General features: G+C 38.6%; 1 protein-coding gene across 3 annotated transcripts in view; it reads left to right on the plus strand.

Annotated features, from left to right (window-relative positions):
- LOC131044050 (protein TIC 40, chloroplastic) overlaps positions 1-23980 on the plus strand; it is a 137245-nt gene that overhangs the window by 48472 nt on the left and 64793 nt on the right. For 2 of the 3 annotated variants that reach the window (XM_057977313.2, XM_057977314.2), the window contains exons 6-7: positions 8549-8661; positions 8822-8888. The exons of the other annotated variant lie outside the window; for it this stretch is intronic. In XM_057977313.2, coding sequence (XP_057833296.2) covers positions 8549-8661; positions 8822-8888 — 180 coding nt within the window. The remainder of the gene's footprint in view (positions 1-8548; positions 8662-8821; positions 8889-23980) is intronic. 3 annotated transcript variants of the gene reach the window in all.

A 23980-nucleotide genomic window follows, 5' to 3' on the forward strand; every position in this document is an offset into this window, starting at 1 on the left:
AGGGCTCCAGTTAGTCACAGGAAGGTTCGAAGAAGAAAAAGGTTCAGTGCAACTACTGTCACAAATATGGCCATATGATCAAGGATTATCGCAATCACATAGCTTCCGAACAACGGAAGCAGGGAGAAAGAGTCTGCCTTTTACGCCTTCATGGCTAAAAGACTTGCAGAACACATGAAATCTTCTGCTTGGTACATAGATTCTGGTGCTTCTCAGTATTTTACTCACAGGCGTGATTGGTTTACAAAATTCACTCCCTATACTGATTTAGTTATTTTTGGATGAGGTGAAGAGTATATAGTTGTTGGCAAGGGCAATGTTCAGATACAGTGTGGTGGGAGGAATCTCATATTCCTCAATGTATACTATGTTCCTGGCATGGAATTGAAACTTCTCTCTGTGAGTCAGATTATGCGGCATTCTCCTTAGCTTGATGTCATCTTCAGTGCACATAAGTGTTCGATTGTTGATTGTGCGACACACACTACTGTTACTGTTGGTATTGAGGATCATGGCCTTTATAGACTTGTGGATACAGGTGATTCTCTTGAGCATGCCTTCGCAGCAAAATCCTCCTCTATCACCCGTCTATGGCATCAGCGTTATGGTGACCTGAACATTCATTACCTTGCTCAGCTTGTTCGGGAAGATTTAGTACATGGCCTACCTGAAATTCAAACTCAGAATCAACGAGTTTGTGAAGCTTGTCACGCTGGGAAGCAGCACAGGACACCGTTCAAGGATGGTGACTCATGGCGAGCATCTAAGATATTGTAGTTGGTCCACGCTGATGTATGTGGTCCAATGAACACTCCTTCTGTTACTGGATGCAGGTATTTCTTACTTTTTGTTGATGATTACAGTCGTAAGATGCGGGTGTACTTTCTTAGACAAAAATCAGACGTGTTTCCTGTATTTCAGAAATTTAAGGCCTTGGTAGAAAAAGAGTCTAGTTGTTGTATTATTACTCTTAGGTCTGATAATGGGGGGGAGTTTTGTTCTACTGCTTTCTCCACTTTTTGTGATACACATGGCATAAAACGTCAGTTAACCACACCATACACCCCTCAGCAAAACGACGTTGTAGAACATCGCAACCACACCATTACAGAAATGGCTAGGTCTATGTTGGAACACATAAATGTTCGTAAGAAGTATTGGGCAGCAACAGTATTTACTATAGTCTATCTCCTTAATAGGTCTCCCACTCATGATGTTAAGGGGAAGACTCCCGAGGAAGCATGGACTGGTCGCAAACCCAAGATTACCCATCCGAAAGTTTTTGGCTCTTTAGCATATGTATGGATTCCAAGAGTCAGAAGCTTATGTTTATAGGGTACAGTGACAACCATAAGGCTTACCGGCTGATTGATGTAGACACTGATCGTCTTATCTTCAGTCGTGATGTTGTCTTTGATGAAGCTCGAGGACCATTTCAACTTTCCTCATCTGAGCAAAATTATGAGGATCAGCCTTTGAAGGCTTCTGATTTAGGTGTCTGTCTTCCATTTGGTTCACTTGATGGGAGGGATGATGCAGATTTTGTATTTGATGATGCACTACTTGAATTTCCTCCGAATGATGCTAATATTCCACCCGTTCTAGATCCTCTTCCACCTCCTGTTCCAATTATTCCTCCTCCATTTGATGTTACCACATCTACTCTTCGGCCTAAGTGGTGAGCTAAGACTATTAGTGATCTTCGTCCTAATGAGCTCATTGAGGGTAGATCTTCTAGAAATAAGGGCAAGCAGCCAAACACAGTTAACTTTTCTCTCATGGCCAACATTCATAGTATTTATGAGCCTCAGACCTTTACAGAGGCAAAAGGGATTCCAGAGTGGGAATAGGCAATGGATGCAGAATACCAGAGCCTTTTGAAGAACAACACCTGGGTTCTCTTTGATCTTCCTCTAGGGAAGAAACCCATTAGTTGCAAATGGGTCTATAAGGTCAAGCATCATGCAAATGTTACTTTGGATAAATACAAGGCCAAATTAGTTGCTCGAGGATTCACACAGCGGCAGGGCATTGATTATGAGGTGACCTTTGCTCCTACTACCAAGATGAGTACCATTCGTCTTCTTCTCGCTATTGCAACTCAGTTTGGTTGGAAAGTCCATTAGATGGATGTTAAGAGTGCCTTCCTCAATGGTGAGTTGCAGGAAGAGGTTTACATGACGTAGCCTCCTGGTTTCAAGGTTGCCGGCAAAGAACATCAAGTATGTAGACTCAAGAAAGCACTGTATTGACTCAAACAGGCTCCTCGAGCGTGGTACATTAAGATTGATCAGTACTTGGTTGCTCATGGTTTTCAGCGTTGTCCTTTTGACAGTAATCTGTATATCAAACACTCTGGTAATGATATTCTCTTTCTTGTTGTCTATGTGGATGACTTGATCATTACTGACAGTTCAACACATTTGATTGCAAGAATCAAACTAGACCTGTGCAAGGATTTTGATATGACATATTTGGGGCTTCTCCATTATTGTTTAGGTGTTGAGGTGTGGCAGGCTGATGGTAGCATTTTTATTTCTTAGTCCAAGTATGCCAGGAACTTGCTTGACAAGTTTCGAATGCAGGATTGCAAACCTGCTTCTACACCTATGGAGATAGGATTGAAGTTGTCAACCAAGTCTGATTCTCCTCTTGTAGATGAAACACAATTCAGGCAACTAGTGGGCAGTCTCATCTATCTTACTGCTACTAGACCTGATCTCAGTTTTGCAGTGAACTACATTTCATGCTTCATGACAGCCCCCAAGGCTGATCATTGGGTAGCAGTGAAGCGTGTCCTGCGTTATGTGAAGGGCACCTCTGATTATGGACTTCTTTACACTAGGAGTCATGATCCTGGACTCAGTGGGTTCACAGATTCAGATTGGGCAGGTTCGATTGATGACAGTAAATCAACCTCTGGATATGTGTTCAGTTTGGGATCTGGTGCAGTCACATGGACTAGTAAAAAGCAGCAGGCAGTGGCTCTCTCCTCTACAGAAGCAGAGTATCTAGGAGCAGTTAAGGCAGCATGTGAGGCAGTTTGGCTTCGCCGGATGCTTGCTGATATGCAAATATCTTAAGCAGGTCCGACTCCCTTGTTCTGTGATAATCAAGGAGTGCTCAAACTTGCCAAGAATCCCATCTTCCATGAAAGAACCAAGCGCGTGGAGTCTCATTGTCATTTAATCAGAAAGCTTGTTGAAGATGGTTCAGTTCAGTTGCTGTATGTTCCAACAGCGGAGCAGCCAACAAATATTCCCACCAAGTCGCTTGGTACAGATAAGTTTGCTAAATTCAGGGGGCAGCTTGGTGTTGTTGACAGATTGATCATTAAGGGAGGGTATTAGAATAATATTCTTCATTATTGTTTAATGGTCAAATATGTAAAATAATGTAAATATTGTCTTTTTAGATTCTTTCTAATATCGAGTGTTTCTTATTTAGAAACATCGATCTTTTGTACATTATTTAATGATCAGTTGATCATTTCGTAAATAACAATCAAATTTTTTACCAATTACTTGCATATATAATCAGCATTAAAAGCTTATCAAAAACAGTTCCCAAATTTTCAAATCTAGTTTGAATCTTTGGTATGCACCTAGGCTCTGAGAAAATCCAAATCTACAATGTACAAATGAGGGACATTTTGGGAAAAATGCATTTGTACGCGAAACTGAAAAGACTAGTTTTATCCTTCATTTGATTGCAAATTTTGAATAAATTGTGAATTCATTGGGATTAAAATCATCTCAAAAAATCATGCCATATTTTTCTGCTAATTTCTGCTTCTTCACCCCAACATCAAACATGTATGTCATACATCAAACTTCTTTTTTGTCTTGGTAGTACCTTCTCTCTTTAAATATGGCATCAAGTTGTTCCTTAGGTGTGCTATTATGTGGGGCTCAAAGGAACCTCAATGTCTTCATAGTGACTTGCCACCTTGGCTCATGCATTTACTTTTCTTCTCTCTACAGGTTCATTACCTACAACCCATCATTGTGCATTGTTGGTGACACGATCTTCATCTTTGTTTTGTAGTTAAGTCTAAGAATCTCCGTGAACCATATCTTCTTCAACATATCTATGCGAGGGCTCTCCAACTTGGAGATCAATTCCTTCATCTTATGTATGAGTGGAAACTTGGAAAGAGTTATTCTTAACTTCTAGTTATAAATTGAAGCTGGTGTCTAATTATCATCTTAAAAACTTAAGCTCCTCCATGACGATTTCCTTTGCACCAAGTATTTATCTGTCTTATTCTACTCAATTAACTTCTTATTTGTGAAGCCTTTCAAGGTCACCAAAATCGATGTATACAAATAATGTCATTATTTTGACCATTTGTTTTCCAAATTATAACACAACTGTTTGTTAGCATTTTGATTTGTAACTTTCACTACAACACAAAACAGAACAATGTGTAAGTTAAGACCTTTCATCAACTATGCAGGTGAAGCTCAATTTTGAAAAGTAATGAAAATGGTAAATTTTCTTACACAGAAAACTACAATTATACCTAAAATTAGCGGGATTTCTCTTAGCACGCAAGCAAACAAATTCAAAGCAAGCCTTTCTTTTTATTCTTAGGCTTGGGCACAAGGTTAATCAGCACTTCCACACAAAACAAAAGGCTTTTTGATTTATTATCTAATGCAGAAAATCTAATCACTGTAAAGATATGCTCACTTATTTTAGCTAAAATTGAAAACTAGAAGACGAGTACACAACTAAATTGGATTTAGGACACCACATGCAGATCAGCAATTTGACTAAAAAGACTGTATACAGAGCTCAAATTATTTATCTCAGTGAACATGGCAATACAAAACTTGCATAAGATAACACAAAACAACCCTTGAATAACAATCTTAGCCACAAGTAGGCATAAAATTACTATTCCCTAAAATTATGTCCCAAATGCATATATACATATTTATGAAAGTTTAAAACTCTTTGCTAGAAAATTCTAGAAAAGAACTGATTGAAGCTCCTATGCTATCAGTAGTATGCTTGCACACAAAGTAGTCTCAAAATACATCAGATAAAACAAGAATTCTTCAAATAAATTTCTGATAGCATATATCTCTATTAATAGAGCTTCTAGAAAATCATCTAAAAATGGCATGTCTTTGAATATATCTTTTTAGCAAATTATCTTGGAATAGCTGTCTCCCAAAAATAGCCAGCCTAGTCATCAATTGTTCTCTTGGAATAACAATTGATGACTCACCAAACACTCTTGGCAGTGTGAATCTAACTCCTTCCTCAAACACTTGTCAAAATAAAGTGTTCAATGCTCTGGACCTTACCTATTATGAAGAACTTCTATGCAACAAACCATCCATCTTGAAGTGCTTAGCATGAAGACCAAAGATAATGATAATGTCTATCACAACTATTGTTCAAGATGCTTGAAGAAAGGAAACAAGCATTTACCCAAAGACAACTACGATGAAACCTGAAGAGTCTATAACCAATAGTCAACAAGATGATAAGAAACTTACTCCAATGGTGTTCTATTGTGTTCTAAAGATGAAACTTGGACTTCTCTACATAGAGGGTGTGCTTTTGAGCCTCTTGGTGCAACTTTTACTTATTTTTTGGGTTCACATTGGACACTAAATTCTTCTTGGATTTACTTTGGGACTTAGAGGCAATTTTACCATATGTTTTCATGTTGACTACTTGACATCCAATCCCTTGGCCATGCGCTTGGAAGATATCATATATTTTTGTTTTATTTTCACACTAATATGTTGACACTTAAGTGTCTATAGGTGCCCAAAGGATCAAGTGTCACTTTTGATCTATTTTCACTTTGAAATTTTGGTATGGAAGTGGCTAGGGGCACCCAAGCAATTAAGAATACACCACCTTTTGATATCTCATTGCATTTTGTCATGTTTACTTTTTGCTCTAATTTGAAGTTGACATTGTCTCTAAAATGACAAAGTTCACTTTATCTTCTAATTTGAAGTTAGCTTGCTATAGCCCTTCCACTTTTCACTTTAGTGACCTAAAGAGCACCTTTTGACCTACTAGGATCTTTTTCAGCATCAAAAACACTCATATTGACTTGTTAATACCTTACTCCACTTAAAATTCACTCAAAAGTGAGATTACTCCTCACTAGCATGCCCCTAGGCATTCGGGAGACACTTTACAATATTTTCAACCTTCACATATGACATTCTCTCGTCAACATGCTCCAAACCATTTGTGCACCCTTTACATACATAAAGTCCTAAAAAATTACTTGTCCTTTGTCAACATGCATATCAAAAACCCTAATAACCTATCCTCTACCATTGACATTCCTTCACTGTCTAAGATTATGTATTCACCTTGCATGATGCATTGGATAACTTCTTTCAATTTAGCCCTGTGTAATGTCCCTTTTTGGTCCATTCCAACATTCTTGGAAAGTTCCAAAATTCTTGGAGAATGCTGCCTTTATTAGAAAGGAATTAAGATAGTGGCAGTGAGTTGAAGAAATCAATATGACTCCAATTGTACTTTCCAAATGCAATTTCTACAATTTGGGAGCTATCCAGTCTTCTTGGAGAAGTTTGCTATTTTTGAAAAGCACCAATTTTCATAATGTTTGATATCCTGAGAGCTTAAAAATATTTTGATTTGGTCAAAATTCATATTTGGTCCATTTTATTATTTTACTTAACTATGGTGATTGCATAGAAAATAATTAAATGATTAAATATTTAAGTTGTAAAGTGGAAAATTAGAAAACTTATTTTTAATTTTTTTTAAAAGGAAACTGTTACAAAGAAATAGAAGTGATTTATTATTGGGCACATAATAAAGTTAAATGAAAAGTTCACTTTAGGCGCTCAATTAAAAGGCAACTTGTGTTTTCTTATTTAGTTTAAAGAGTTGCCAACATCATAAAGTGTTTTCAAAAGAGAGCCAAAAGTGTTAATATGGGAATAGTTTAAGGGGTGATATAAAAGGTTGTTTTAAGAAAAATGTTAAAAGTGACTTAGAAATAAGGACTAGAAGTAATATCAAATTAAAAAAGTTTGAAAAGTCACTTTATTTTTATTATGAAGAGGAGAAATAAAAGAGAAATTACCAAGTTACCTCGAGTTTCTGGGACGGGGACGACAGGGGACGGCGGGACGCGTTTCCGGGACGGCAAATTTTTTTGCCAAATTTGGGGACGACAGGGGACGACAAAGGGGACGACTATATAAAATATAGGAAAAATTTAAAATATATAGGAAAATTTCAAAATTCTAAATGTTCATATGAAAACATGGATAAAGCATGCATACATACATTATATTCATATGAAAACAATAAAACATGGATATAGCATGTGTATGATACTATGAAAAGTTGAAAACATTTTAGAATGTAAATTCTGAACATACAACATTGTTAATACTCAATAGACAATATGCAATTATGCATTCATAAGTCAGAATTTCAATTCATTCACATTGTCAATATGCTTATCAATAGACTCAGAGGTTAAATTTTCCCTACTTCTATCGACGCAGTTTCCCCCCATATTTTTCAACGGGGGTTTGGGGGCAGCGCCCCCAAGGTGGGGTCAAGGGGCATTCTAAAATGTTTTCAACTTTTCATAGTATCATACACATGCTATATCCATGTTTTATTGTTTTCATTTAAAACTTATTCTTTAATAAAGGCGTTGGGTGTTATTTTTCTATTGACTCGCTGAGTTTGGCGATTTTCTAATCTCTATGTCAAAATGCCCAAAGGCTACACTGCTGCCATATAGTTTCATTGTCAAAATTATGAATTAAATTAATAAATTTAAAATTTAATTAATGTTATCTTTTAATTTTTTTTATTTTTAATAACAATTTGAATTTAATAAGGGGCCTATATTAGAAAATTTAAATAAAAAATTGAAAATACAACTTTTTAAATTTTTTTAATATTTTTAAAGGGCCTTACATATGGGGGACGTCTGGCCGTCCCCGGGACGGATTGGGGACGTCCCAGCCATCCCCAGCCGTCCCCGGGACGTACGGACGTCCCCCAGAGCTAGGGCAGGCGTCCCCCCGTTTCGGGGACATCCCCTCAAAATACAGGGCAATTTGGGGACGGGGGGAAATGTCCCCTGGCCGTCCCCAAGTCCCCGAAACGTCCCCGGGACGGGGACAGGGGTTTTCAGGTCGGGGACGCGTCCCCGGGTAACTCTGGAAATTACTTTATCTGCCCTAAGAGTGCCCATAAAAGGAGTTTTTGAGAAGAGAAGAGGATTCACTCTTGGTATTTAAATTATAATTCTCTCTTGGTATTTAAATTATAACAGTCTAAGTGCCAAACCAATGGACAAGTCGTGTAAAAAATGTCCCACATTATTGCCAACACTAGAAAGTAACAAGAAAAATCAATAGACGAGTAGTATAAAAAATGTCCCACATATTGTTCTTTTGCATTGGAAATTGTCATCATATGCTCCATATACTACTCTTAAATAAAGACCAATCAGATTTATCTAATTTTGATGAGCATGTGCTAAGATTACGAATAATTATGTTTGCAGCTTTTGTTGATGTTAGCCCAGAGGAATTATTGAACCAAAATGCTTATGGAAGGAAACAACAAGAATCGGCAGAGAACAATGCTCCTAAGACGACACATTTTCAAGATCCAACAGTTAGTTTCTCTTTTGTGACTTGTGCTGATAGACTCCTGAAACACAGTTATTTAACTAATATAATGGATAAATTTTTTATTGAAATATTTGAGTGAGAAGGTCAGATAAATTTTATTCAATATTGTTAACAGAAATTGTGTTTGTATTTGTCTTTATAAGCTGTCACAAGATCAAACATTCACAAAGACAGATGGAGGGGCAGCTAGCAGACACTCTCAATTTACTGGTAAGAGTTGTTTGTTTCTTAACTAATATACTTCAAGTTATATCTTGAAGTTTAATATTTGGTGAACTGGCCTTGTGAGACTTGGATCTGATGTTCTCATTGATTTTGATCGTTTAACAAGTGAAGATCAAATTTATGAAGTTTTGTTGGTTGGTGGTGGTAAATTGATATCTTTAACAATGTAAGAGAAAAATTACTGCATTATTTTTGACCTTGTACCATTGCTTCACATTAAAGGAAATTGTAGTTTTCACAGTAGTTATGTTTTCTGGATAATATTGAGCTTTGTAAACTGAAAAACATAAAATATTGAGTCTTGCTGGTGGGTTTGCTACTAGAAATGTTTTATGAGCAACTCCATGGATCAAATTTAAAAACTCGTTTTGTAAATTCTGAAAAACTAAAATTTGAATTCATCTAAACCAAACTTGCAAGAAATGCAAGAGTAAAGAGTAAAGCATACATTCATGATGTTTTCTTTCAATGGAGGTTCAAAAGTTGAAGATGACAGAAGTAGTTTAGAAGAACAAAGATATTTATATTTTAACTGTAATTTTATATAACATATTATCCAATAAATATTCCTCGTCATCTATGGCATACCATCACATAGTTATCCATCACAATAGATGTATAGCTGTGTGTTATCAAACACGATCTGTTCTGCTTGGTAGTTACAAGATGTACACGATTTTATGTTCTGCAAGCAAATTATGTTGAGTCACAGCTACAACATTTAGTCAAAATATGACTAGCTGGAATAGATGAAAATTCAACTAACACATAATATTCAGTTAGTTAGATATTTCTATTTTGTAGAATCTTTCACAGTTTGGAGCATTTTAATACTGAAGTCTGCACTTTGATTTTTCCATGAGTGGCATTTCTACCTTGACCCTTGACTTAAGTGCATTGGTAATAACCACAAGACGCGGGGATCTAGAAAGTGCACTCACAAAACTATTGAAATTTATCTACATTACATGGAGATTCGACCATTGCTGGTGTGAATAATGTATTTTACCTAATTAGTTCATTAGTGAGTCCAATTCACATACTTTTTTACATAGGTCCTAGGGAATCTTTCTAGAAGGTGTTAGTTGTCATAAGATCTTATTTTATCTTTTTATATTTACTTTTAGTTACGTAGGTCATTTAATATTTTACAAATTTATCAGGACCAAGGGGCTTGGTGAATATGTCTGCTGGCTGCTCCGAGGTAGGAACATACAGCAACTGGATGGATCCGTCTTCAACCAGCTGTCGAATATAGTGACAATGCGTTTCCACATGCTTGGTTCTTTCATGGAAGACTGGATTCTTGGCGAGTTTGAGCACTCCCTGATTATCACAGAACAAGGGAGTAGGACCTGCCTGGGAGACATGCATATCCGCAAGCATTCGCCGAAGCCAAACCGCCTCACAAGATGCCTTAACTGCTCCCCGATACTCTGCTTCTGTCGAGGAGAGAGCCACTGCCTGCTGCTTCTTACTAGTCCATGTGACAGCACCAGATCCCATACTAAACACATACCCTGCTGTAGACTTACGGTCATCAACCGAACCTGCCCAGTCAGAATCTGTGTAACCACTGAGTATAGGATTAGAACTCCGAGTGTACAGAAGTCCATAATCAAAAGTGCCACTCACATAACGCAGCACACGCTTCGCTGCTAACCAATGATCAGCCTTGGGAGCTGTCATGAAGCGTGAAATGTAGCTCACTGCAAAACTGATGTCAGGTCTAGTAGCAGTAAGATAGATGAGACTGCCCACTAGTTGCCTGAACAGAGATTCATCCACAACTGGTGAGGATGACTGAGCTGAAAGTTTGAGCCCGGGTTCCATAGGAGTAGAGGCAGGTTTGCAATCCTGCATTCTGAACCTGTCCACAAGACTTCTGGCATACTTGGACTGAGAGAGAAAGATACTGGTCTCAGTCTGCCAAACTTCAACTCCTAAGCAGTAATGTAGAAGTCCCAAATCTGTCATATCAAAAGTGCAGCACAAATCCTGTTTGATCCCAATGATCAAATGTGCTGAACTGCCAGTAATAATTAAGTCATCCACATAGACAACTATAAACAGAATATCATTACTAGTATGCTTGATATACAGGTTTGCATCAGATGGACTCCGCTGAAAGCCATGATCTGTCAGGTACTTATCAATTTTCATGTACCAAGCTCGAGGAGCTTGTTTCAGACCATAGAGTGCTTTGACTAGTCTACAGACCTTCTGTTCTTGACCAGCAACCTTGAATCTTGGGGGTTGCGTCATGTAGACTTCTTCTTGTAAGTCACCATTCAAAAAATCACTCTTTACGTCCATCTGATGGACTTTCCAACTGAACTGGGCTGCCAAGGCAAGAACGAGCCGTATGGTACTCATTTTGGCTGTAGGAGCAAAAGTCTCCTCGTAGTCAATGCCTTCTTTCTGTGAAAACCCACGAGCAACAAGACGAGCCTTATACTTGTCTAAGGTTCCATCAGCTTTGTATTTTACTTTGTACACCCATTTGCAGCTAATGGGCTTCTTCCCTGAAGGAAGATCAGAAAGGGCCCAAGTGTGATTCTTCTGAAGACTCTGGAACTCAGCTTCCATAGCCTGTTCCCACTCAGGTATACCTTTAGCCTCTGAATATGTCTGAGGTTCAAAAACACTGTGTATGTTAGCCATGAGAGCAAAATTGACTGTATGCTGCTGTTTGCTCTTATTACGGGAGGTTCTACCCTCAATGAGCTCAGTATCCCTGAGATCACCAATGGTTTTGGCCCACCATTTAGGCCGGAGAGTAGAAGTGCTAACATCTGAAGGAGCTGGAAGAGGCTCAGGATCAGGAACAGGAGCAGCAAGAGGAGGATTATTCTCCGGAGGGAACTCAGGTAGTGCATCATCGAAAATAGATTCTGCATCATCCCTCCCATCAGGTGAACCTAATGGGATAAGAACACGGTGAGGCTGATCCTCAGAATTCTGCTCAGAAGAAGGGGACTGAAAGAATCCTCTATCTTCATCAAATACAACATCACGACTGAAGATAAGACGTTCAGTGTCTATATCTATCAGTCTGTAGGCCTTATGGTGATCACTGTATCCTGTCATCATGAGTTTCTGACTTTTGGAATCCAACTTGGAGCGCTTAGCATCTGGAATCCAAACATAGGCAACAGAGCCAAAAACCTTCAGGTGGCTGATCTGAGGCTTCCGACCAGACCAAACCTCTTCTGGAGTCTTCCCCTTAACAGCTTGAGTAGGAGAGCGGTTAAGAAGGTAGACAACAGTAAATACTGCTTCAGCCCAATACTTATTCGGAACACTCCTGTGTTGTAACATAGAACGAGCCATCTCAACAACCGTACGATTGCGACGCTCGACAACACTGTTTTGCTGAGGAGTGTAGGGTGTAGTCAACTGGCGTTTGATGCCATGGGTATCACAGAAGTTGGAGAATGCAGAAGAACAAAATTCCCCCCCGTTATCTGTCCTAAGAGTAATGATACTTTGTCCAGACTCTTTTTCAACAAAGGACTTAAACTTCTGAAAGATAGTAAATACATCTGATTTATGTTTAAGAAAGTACACCCACATCTTTCTACTAAAATCATCTACAATAAGCAAAAAATATTTGCAACCAGTAACAGAAGATGTATTCATAGGACCACAAATATCAGCATGAAGTAATTGAAGTACCTTAGATGCGCGCCAAGACTTTCCATGTGGGAATGAAGTCCGATGCTGTTTGCCAGCTTGACAGGCGCTGCATACTCCAAGATGCTGAGTCTGAATATCAGGTAACCCTGAAACAAGTCCCTCCCGAGACAGCTGAGAGAGATACTGAATGTTGAGATGTCCATATCTCTGATGCCACAAAGTGCTAAGAGGAGAAACACGAGCTGCCAGAGCCACTTCAGGAGAATCACCAGTGTCAAGGAGCCTATATAAGCCATGATCCTCTAGACCAACAGCAACAGTAAGACGAGTCTCCCGATCAATGATGGAGCACTTGTGAGCACTGAACACCACATCTAGTTGAGGAGAATTCCTCATAATCTGGCTGACAGAGAGCAGATTAAGTTCCATTCCAGGAACATAATACACATTTAGAAAAAGGAGAGTCCTGCCACCAGACTGTATCTGAACAGTGCCTCTGCCAACAACTGTATACTCCTCACCTCCGCCAAATACAACGGAATCACTGAAAGGTGAGAAGTCTGTAAACCAGTCACGCCGATGAGAAAAGTGACGTGATGCACCAGAATCGATGTACCAAGCAGAAGACCTGGCATGATCTGAAGACCTCTTAGCCATAAAAGCATAAAAGGCGGACTCCTTCTGCTCGGAATGTTCTGCAACATGCGCCTTCTGGTGTGACCCTCCCTGCTTCTTTTGTTCAGAAGCGAGCCTCTGACGACAATCTTTCTTCATATGGCCGTACTTGTGACAGTAATTGCACTGCACATTTTTCTTCTTAGCTCCATCCTGAGAAGAGCCTTTCTGCTGAGAAGACTGAGAGGACTGAAATTTGCCTTTATCCTTCTGAAAGGATTGAGCTGTGAAGGCATTTTCCGAGGAGGCTAATGTAGTACTACTACCAAATTGCTGTTTCCAGCGATCCTGCTGTAGAAGTTTGGTGCACAGTTCTGAAAACTTCAGATCAACATTAGTGGAAGTAATATTGAGGGTTTCAATGAAGTGTTCATACGATTTCGGAAGACTTTTCAAAGTGATTACAACCATGTCTTCTTCCTCCATAGTCCGACCAATAGCTTTGAGTTGATCTTGAATGTCCTTAATCCTCGTGAGGTGTTCCTGTAAGGACATACGTTCGTCCATCATAATGGAGAACAACTGATTCTTCAGAAAGAATGCTCGGCTCTTGTCGGATGTCTCATGCAATTCCTTCAGATGCTTCCAGATGTCAGAAGCTGTCTTGCCGGAAGGAATCTGCGGTAACTGATCATCAGTTACTGAGAGTTTGAGAAGCATGACTGCCTCCCGATTGCGTTCATCAAACTTATCTTGATCTGCACCAGGTGTACCAGGACTGAGTTCTTTGCCCAAAACAAGCTGGTCAAGACGCCTATATTCAAAAATGGTCAACATACGCTGTTTCCAGATGTTGTAGTTGTGACCATTAAAGCGTTGACTGCCTTCTAGCATCAGATTGGTGAGAGAAGCCATTTGCACGGTTCCCAAGAAAAATTCCTGGCTGACCCAGAAAAATCCAAGGACAACCCAGAAAAGCGTGCAAAAAAACCCAGAAGGATTCTCCTGTCAGAATCTGGATTCGCGGGCTCGAAAAATGAGGCACGAAAATCGAGGCACCCAGAAAAAAAAAACAACAACCCAGATTAGGGTTTGAAAAACCCACCACGAATCTGCAAGAAAAAAATATTTTCGATAAAAAAATGGAGGTAAACACCTCAGTCGAAAAATGCAGAATCCGTGGGCAGTTGCAGGTGACTGAAGAAACCTTGGCCCGGAGAAAGAAGGCACCGTCGCGTCACCAGAACCGAGCCCAGAGCTGAAGGCGCGACGCTGTGTGCAGAGAGGTGCAGGTCGCGATCAAAAGTTGCAGGTGCCGAAGCGACGCAGGTCGCGATCAAAAGTTGCAGGTGCCGAAGCGACGCAGGTCGCGACGCCGGAGGTCACGAACAGTGGAGGTTGCAGGCGGAGGTCACGGGAGCCGAACAGGGATGACGCGAACAGGTGGCGTTGCAGGCGGAGGTCGCGGGAGCTGAAGTCAAAAACTCGCCTAGGTGTTGCACAGAGCCGCGAACACCAAAATTCGACGATTCCGCCGCTAATCACAATGCGAACGCCAAACAAATCGACGAAAAAAATCGACGATTCCGCCCCAGCCAAGAAAAACAATGATAAATTTTTCAAACAAATAATTTCGAAAATTTCCACTAGGATAAAAATTTTTTTCGAAAAAATTCCTGTGGCTCTGATACCATAATACAGTGCGAAAACACGCAATGGATTTCAAAGAATTGATTGAATTAACAGGATGAGCAAAACGCTCATAAATAATACAAGTTATTTACAAGAATAGCAAGTTTCTAAAAAGAAACTGCTGAGAAGATCGAAGACGATCTTTCTAAAATAGAATGTACACTGAATGAGCATTAATACTAAAATTAACATATTTTAATATTCTATTAATTTTATCTTTTGATATTTACTTTTAGTTACCTAGGTCATTTAATATTTGTTCTAAGTTAGCTGTCTCATAAATAGGATTAAGTTACATGTCACAATCTTGTCTAATCTTATCCCACAATTTTGTCTTTATAAGAAAGCATCTCATTGTATATTTCATGTTCAATCAATCAATCAAGCATCCATAATCAAGCAGGCTATTCTTGTGATTTTCTGTCTTGTGGAATGTTGTTGTCTTGTAGGTGATTTTGGGGTGTGGGGAGTTCACTATCCAACTCCTACATGGTATCAAATTCCTTGGATTTGAGAGACATCATTAGGTTTGATGAGCTTGCTAGGTGCATTTTGGGGTTTCAAGGACCTCATGGTTGAATCCATGGTGCTAGTGAAAGTTAGAATTGGCTTTTGTTTCGTCGAACTCTGACATATTCAGCCAAAAATACAAGGGTTTGAAGTAGGGTAAAAATTTCTTGATCTTGGAGGTAGTTGAATTTGTGAAGCACTGTGGGCCAAATCTGACCTTGCCATGCATCCGAAAGGTTCAAAAGCCTAAAGATCGCTTGTCAAATCATCAAATCGGTGATTGTCATCTCAGGGCAGAGTTGTTTGGTCCTATTGTTGTACAAATCTGACTTGGTAGTACTATATGAACTGTATCGTTGGTAGAAACAATCTTCCCCCCGCATGGAGTATTCTTTGTAGAAATGGCATATTTTGTCTCGTTTGGCGTAATTTTTGAGCAGTACCTATGATTGTGTACTCCGTTGGTGTAAGCATAGTTTTTTGGTGTATGGTACTTGGTTTGCATCATTTTTGTTGGATGGTGTGAATTTAAGTTTTTTTATTAATATGAATCTCATTAAATTTTTTTAACTCTATAGTGTTTGGTTAGGATTAAGCTCTTTTTTATAGTGTGTGTTCATATAGGCTATCTGAGGGCTTTAAACCTTGAACAAATTGGGAGTGATAGGACCTCGCCCATCACCTGAGCACCATCCTGTTGCCGCCCAAGCGGTGGAGCTGTTTTTTTATCCACAAGCTCTAATCTTTTTTTGTGGGTGGTCACATGAATAGCTCTTGAGGGACCCCATTTTTTGCCCTCAAAGCCCTAATACAAGCCTTTTTCTCCATTTTGCAATAAATTTTGCTAATAGGGCCATTTTTGAAATCTCTATTAATTTTGTAGTGCTGCGGGTTATTTCTTCAAATTTTGTTGTTTGATGACAATAATTGCTGATTAGTCAGATCTACTATTTTGGCTCTTGGGTTTGTAAATTTTGCCTACAATCTCCTGATTTTCATGATTCTTGTGGCATCGAGAAGGTTTTGAGGAGCTCTATCCAACCATCCATGCACTTTTTCTAGATTTTGCCCCAAGTATATTTTATTCAGTTTTTTCCATATTTGCATTTTGGAGGATTACTTGGATGTTTTGGAGCTGATAAGGTGTTTCTTTGATCAAATCACTTTATCATCAGCATACATCATATTTGGGAGTTTCTATTTGTGTTGAGGGTTTCTGTCTTTGTAATTTTTGGAGACCTTGAGGAGTAAATCATGTATAAAGGTTGTCAATGTAAATATTGTGGAGCAATCAACATGGGCATGAATTGTGTCCTCATGCCTCACATTATGCAATCAAACTCTTTCTTGAGAGTGCATTTGGTCCATCATGTGATGCTACATCAAAATCTCAAGTTGCTTCTCCACCTGTAGAGACAGTTGCACCTTCATCAATTGAGACTCTCACCATTCCTGTTAACCAGCGCAATCCATCTTTTGTTGTTGGTTCATTGAGAACTTCTAGTGAGTCATTGTAGCATGTATCTCATTGTCTTCCTAATTGAGATTCTTATTTAATAGTTTATCAAAAATTGCATCTTTGGTTTTGGAGTCTCACATTTTAGATTTGGAGGACCTATTTGAGTGTTTATCGCTCTTATTTGATGATAGTCATGGCACAATTGTTGTCACTTTATCTTTGTCTTTGGAGCTAGTTCAACATTTTATTTAAATTTAAATTATATCCTTTGAATTCATTTAAAAAAAATTCTAATCACTATACATCTTTTACAATTTTTTTAATTTCTGTTTCAAGTTGCAATTTTAATATGTTTGTATGTGTCAAAGCCTTTTATTAGGGTTTTGTACTTGGTGGAAGTGGGGCAAACCCATTGGGGTACTTGTTTAAGACCATGGGCAAGGCCAAGGAGGCCAACCATAAGTCTTTTAGGTTTGATAGAAAAACTTTTGAACCTATTTGGAACATTATTGATTGGGGATGAAACAATCTATTCCACTAACACATTCATGTAGTCGTGTACTACCTCAATGCCAAATTCTCCTACATAGATGACCTCAAGGATGTTGGTGAGGTTATGAAGGTTTTCACAACACTTATTGTAAGGATGACAATTGAAGAAGTCAAGGCCTTGATTATTTGAGAGTTTCAAAGATACAAGCATGCAAAGGGGATGCACTTCTCTTCACCACTAGCTATTTGAGGGAGAACCACCCAAGCACCAGGCAACAAGAAATCTCTCTCTCCGCTTCACTTCAAATCTTTAAGGTGTGCAAAATACCAAAATCTTCAAAAGCTAGTGCTTAGAATCTTGTCCCAATTTTGTAGCACTTTTTGATGTGAGTGCAGTGCAATAGTAGCTTATTTGATGCCATTCACACAAATAAGAGCAGCAAGTTGACACAAGTGCCTCAATGATCTTATCTTTGTGTGATACAACCTTTGTCATCACATGATAAAGGACGTGGGCCTAGTCATGAGGCGATGGACTTGGTTACATTGATACTTATAGCGACTAAACTATCCATGATGAGGATTGCATGTTTAGAAAATATGAGATTGCTAATTTCAAGAGGCAAGTAGATATAGGTACAATAAAAACATAACTAGGAGGTGAGTGGTTGGATTCCATCGTGGTTAAGGATGACCTTGATCTTGAGGAATCATTACATTCTAGTTTGAGGGTGGAGCCACAAGTGGTCATGAGAAGTTGGTTCCCAATCTTCATTAGTGGGGAAGATAAAATTATAAATTTTTATTGCATGGATGGAGTTGTAATTTTTGATGATGATTTTCAACCATCGTGAGGCTCATATCTTATTATTGGCAGTTTTATTTGCATATTGATTTGATATTGTAGTTATTTTTTGTTCATATCTAATAAAATCCTTACCCAATGTTCTACAAATTCATTTCATATGTTTTGTAATTGTCTTTTCTATGAAATTTATGTTTTTTAATGAATTGAAATATTTTAAAAAATTTGCAGAGTCACGAATGTTAATAATATGCTTGAATCAAATCAATGAACATTGAACTTTTACTTTTTTCTTCTACCTTTTTAGAAATTCCTTACAATTGTCAATACTGAGGAAGAGGGTTAATCCTCATTTTGTTTTCAATTGTGCAACTCTCATGATTTAGATTGGTTAGATCCCTAGCTTCACTGTTAGATCTTTGAGGAATGAAGATTTGGTTTAAATAATGAGGACATGTTGTCGGCGAACACATAGCGATACAATTATAGAAGTTGGCATGCACTATGGGTTTGTATGGTTTTGAAGGCCTTAATTTGGGTGCTTCCCCTTGGCATTATGAGGGCCTTTGCTACCAGATTGCCACTTTGGTATATTTGTGCCACTAATCACCATCCTTTGAACGTTCCAAAATCTAGGTCAATGGTCCCCCTATCCTCAAAATCTATACCCCTGTTCCCCATCTTAAAATCTAGGTCGATGGTACCCCTATCCTTAAATTAATTATACCCTTGTTCCCCATCTTCTTAATTCAAAACTCCATGGAACAATAACCATTTGAAATGGCCTCCTATTTGAAATATGTGCACATGTCCTTAGTTTTGCGTGTGTATAATGTTTTGTAAATGAGTGCATGCTCATCTTTGAAAATGTCTCTAATATCATCTTCATCTATTGTTGACTGGTTTTTTCCCTGTTTCTTCTGTGACCTTGATCATAATTTGTGGTTCATTGCTGACAAGTATGGGTTGTCATTATATCTACTAATTGGTTTCAAATGTCATGATTGTTTGTATTATGATCCAAGTTACTGGTTCTAGTGTAGGGTTTGGGCACATTGGTACTATGATTTTTTTCTATAAGGTTCAATATAGTTTGGTACAATTGTACTATATATTAAAATAAGTATATATTATATATAATATTAAATAGATGTATATTTTTCTATCAAAATATATGCATTTGAGTTAAAATGTAGGCATCATACGGAAATTCTTCAAAACGTGTATCCTTTTTACTTTGTCAGTCTTTTATTTTTCTCAAAATCTATTTTAAAGAATATTTTTGACTTCACTTTCATAAAATATAGTTGCATTTACAGTATGCATGCGATTTCCACTTTCTCTGTCTATTTCTATAGCTGAAATCTCTTTTAGACATTGTTGGAGATTGTAAAAATTTTTAGTCTTTGTTCAAGAAATTAAGTATACTTGTGCTATATTTCAAAGTCGTCAACTAGAAGAAAAGAAGTAAATGTTGATATGTATCGAGTTGGCTTTGTTATAAGTGTTAATGGCATTTGTTCAAAATATGAAATAGGGTTCTAATTTATTCTAAAGAAACACAATGATACCCATTGCAATGACAACTTCATTCTCATTTGAATACTAGTGAAAAAATTTATGATATCAAAGGTTTAAGTTTGGATGCATTTTTTTGGACAGCTGTGGGTTCTCTTTGGTTCAATTGGGATCAGCTAGGGCACACCTTGCTGCGTTGGGTACATTGTGGGTAGGTGTGTCATGTTTCCACCATAAACCCTCTCACTTCTATAAGCTAGAAGAAATAACACAATACATAAACTTCTATTGATCAGAAAAAATTGTCTTACTAGTAAGACTTCAGTATTTTTATAGTGAATCCTGAAGTATAAAGCACTAATCTAAGTTATAGCAAGAAGAAAACAGAAATGGATAAATGAAAAATACACTTGATCAGCGATTTGCTAGGGGAACGAAGGCAGTAAACAATAAATATTAATATGAACATTAAGCTAGTCAACCGTTTCATAATGCTGCGATCAAGGGAAAGAACAAACCATAATAATAAAGGAGCAATTGCATTAAGAATAACAAACCGCTAGTGAAGGGGCAGCGGATATGAATGAAGGGACATCCCTTTTAAAAAGGTTGCAACTAAATAAGGGACACCACCTTTCACATTCCTCTTAAAGGATATATTGTTGGCATTAAAGTTATCATTGATGTCAACATGTGTTTGTGTGCAGGGCTGATGAAGTTGCAAAAGAGTTGCTGTGATCAGGTTGATTGATGTCATAAGTTGGAGAGACTTGCAGAGATCACAGTGATCAGATTGATGAAGATGGCAGATGTAGTAGAAGAGATCAGCTGTGAAGTTGCAGTCTCACACAATGCCATATGATGGGTTCCTGTTGGATGTCCTAAAGCTAAGGTTGTGAAGACAATATATCATGCATATCGGCATAACCTCACTATGTTATACCGATCACATTATGGTCTGATAAATAAGCATCAAGTGATCATATCGGAATAGCTAAGCTGATCAAGTGGTGTGGAGGTGAAGAGATCCTATCGGGATAACTATACTGATGTCAGGTCGTGAGGAGTCTCTCTGGTATTGTGACGGATCGGGATAACAATGTCGAATAACAAAGCGAGCTACACATCAGATTAACTAAACATAGGCGGAGTAACAATATTGAGTAATACCGATAGAACAAACAGTTTCGATATCACTATATTGGTATAGCTCGGCCGAAACAATAACTTAGAGTACCTATTGGAATAATCGACAAAGGTGGTATAGCAATTTTGTGTAGATAGAGTAAACTAATCCGACAATTATTGTGTGGGAATAGCTATGCCGACAAGAAGACCAAGGGTGCCTATCAAAGTTGCTATTGAAGGCGGAATAGCGAATTACCACTATGCTGATAGTGTAAACTGCCTCGACAGAGGAAAATGAAGAGAAGTCTCCTTGGTGAGTTCATCGGGATAACGTATGTCGAGATGGAGGAGGTCTTTGGAGTTCGGGTTCGGAGTAGCCTATACCGATTGAGTTTACCATTTCGGAGTTTGATCATTGGAATAACGTATGGCGATATGTTGAAGGACTACAGATATGGAGTTCGGGATACTCTATGCCGATGCGGACACCATCGGGGTCAAAAGATCGGGACAACTATTTCGACAAAGGAGAACAAAGAGAAGATTCCTTGATAAGGTCGTCGGAGTAACTATGCCGATGCAGGTTCCAGTTGAGTCATCGGGATAAGTTGTTTTGACGGTATAGTGTCCAAAAGCTAATCCGATAGTGTTAGCTGTTCCGATGAGTTGAGACTTCGGAATACCTATGCCGACAAAGGTGAGCTGATTGTGTGTCATCGGAATGACTTATTCTGTCGATCTAATGAGTTTTTCCTATGCCGATAGTTGTGGTCATCCTGATGAATGTTTGTTTGGCTTGAAGTCTACCGGATCGAGGTAACCTATGCCGATTTGGTCAGTCAACATGGAGAATATGGCTCGGTATAGCCTATAGCGATAGTAGAACTCAAAGGTGAGATCTTTCATCGGAGTAACCAATGGCGAGGAGAGGGTTCAAAAGAATAAAATGGTCATCGGGATAGCTAGTGAAGACGAAATAGAGGCTAGACGTTAACCTGATAATTATAACTATACTGATGAAGCTTTGAGAAATCGATTTCGGGATAGTTAAGGCGATGAACATGAGGAATGAGAATTCCAGTTGACAGAGTAGATCGGGATAAGGTTTTACTGTTAACCCGATAGGTGCGATATGTTTGCATAACATGAAGTTTATTCACAGTATGATGTTCGACCAGTCTGAGTATGCCACGAATGCAGTTCAATAGTCCACGTGGATGTTTGACCAGGTTTGTTCATGTGACCTGGATGCAGAATGAGGAGATTAAGAAGATTGAGGATACCTTGCATGTCGACCAATACAGAGTCTTACCTGGCTGATGATTGACCTTGATCATCTGATCTGGATGTCTTATGTGGTGACATGTGTAATCCATGTGCTCAAACAGGAATGCAGAGTTGCTGAACTAGGTGTTGATGGTCTAATGAAGCTACTGTTGATCCACACAGGGGAAGTGGTTGATGATGTGGCGTGTGGAACTGCCGCAAATAACGGTTGAGATCAAGACTTCCCAATTGAATCCATTAGATCCATGGCTCCAGTTCAAAGTTTGTGAAGGATACAGATTGGCAAGTCTTGGAACTTGAATTGCCAACTGGGTGAATGAAAACCGACTAAATGGATGATCTGTATAACTTGTGCACACCTGGTGACATGATAACGAGGCAAACAAGGTTGTCTGATATGTGATGAGGTATGATCTGACTGATAGAGTGCAAGTTGGTGTAGTTGATGAATGTAGCAGTGAAGAACATAGTCGTGTGACTGAGTAGTAGTGCTGAGGATCAAAAAGGAAGTGTTGTGACTGTATGACTGTAAGGTGTTGATGTGGGTACAAAATATTGAGGAGACGCAGTTCAGATAAGAGTTGAGTTGTGTAGAAGTGTTTCTGTAGAGAGTGGAAGCATGAATTGGAGAGAGGCAGAGACCTAATATAAAAGTGCAGAACCAGAGCAGATAGTACAACAAGGTAGAAGGCAAAGACAGTGAAGAGAATAGAGCAGAAGACAAACAGAGAGCAAACAACAGAGAACTGAGTAGAAGAGAAGAAGAACTGAGATAGAAACTTAAGGTTAGAGTGCAGATAAGAGTTTAGTCTATCTCTAGAGCAGATTCTTTGAGAATTACAAAATATCATTTGTAACAGGGAGCTTAACTTGTGTTTGATTATTACTCATTGTAATCTCTGAGTGGGTGCTCAGAGCTAGGGGTTGGTGCTCCTTGGGTTGGTGCCCTAAATGTTGTAATCTGTTTTACCTGTGAGGCTAGATTGGAGCAGTAGACTCTAGCAACATTTCTCACCGAGGTTTTTCCCCACTGTGGGTTTTCCTCGTACATCTGGTGTTATGTGATGTGCTCATAGCTTATTGATTTATGTTATTAGAGTTTAGATCTTTTAGGAGTCAAAGTTTTATTGATCACCACTGATTCACCCCCCTCTCAGTGGTCCATTTTGTTCCAACATATATAACCTAGATCAGCGTTGGAATGAAGGGGGGAATCAAGGAAGACAATCAAGAAGAAAAAATAAGTATTAGGATCTGCAAAATGAGCATTTCTGATTTGAACTCACTAAGGGAGTGAAACAAAACTGATTCACTATTAATAACTTGCATAAGACAAGACATCAATGGAAGAAGAGAAATTATGATAGATAATTATAACAAAATATAAGCAGTCAATCAGGTCGTAATAAGGTCAATATCTGAATTGTGCACTAGCAAGTAATTGGTATGCAATAAGGGCAATAGTTTTTTACATTTACAATCTCTAATGTATATCTCTTATTTAATAAACTTGTAAACTTAGTATGTTACTTATTCTTTATTCCTATAAGCAGTCATTATGGGAAAAGAGAGAAATATATTAGGGAAGAGGTGGCAGACAGGGTTCCCCCAAATTAAGTATGCCACCCCAAGGGACAAAATCATCAAGGTGGATGTTCTTGTTGCTTGTGGGCCAAGGGGCTAGTTGTCTTGGTTAGGCATTGGGTGCTGTTGTGCTTGATTGGGCCAAACAACCTTCCTTAATGACTTGAGTTCCCTCTAATAAAGTAGGCCACCCCAAGGGATGGAATCATCGAGGTGGATGTTCTTGCCGCTTGTGGGCCAAGGTGTGAGTTGTCTAGGTTAGCCGCTATGCTCTCTTGGGCTTAATTGGGCTGAACAATCTTCCTCAATGACTCAGGTTCCCTTGAATTAAGTAGGCCATCATTAAGG

The sequence above is a fragment of the Cryptomeria japonica genome, chromosome 3 (assembly GCF_030272615.1).
Source record: "Cryptomeria japonica chromosome 3, Sugi_1.0, whole genome shotgun sequence".
In the NCBI taxonomy this organism is placed as follows: domain Eukaryota; kingdom Viridiplantae; phylum Streptophyta; class Pinopsida; order Cupressales; family Cupressaceae; genus Cryptomeria; species Cryptomeria japonica.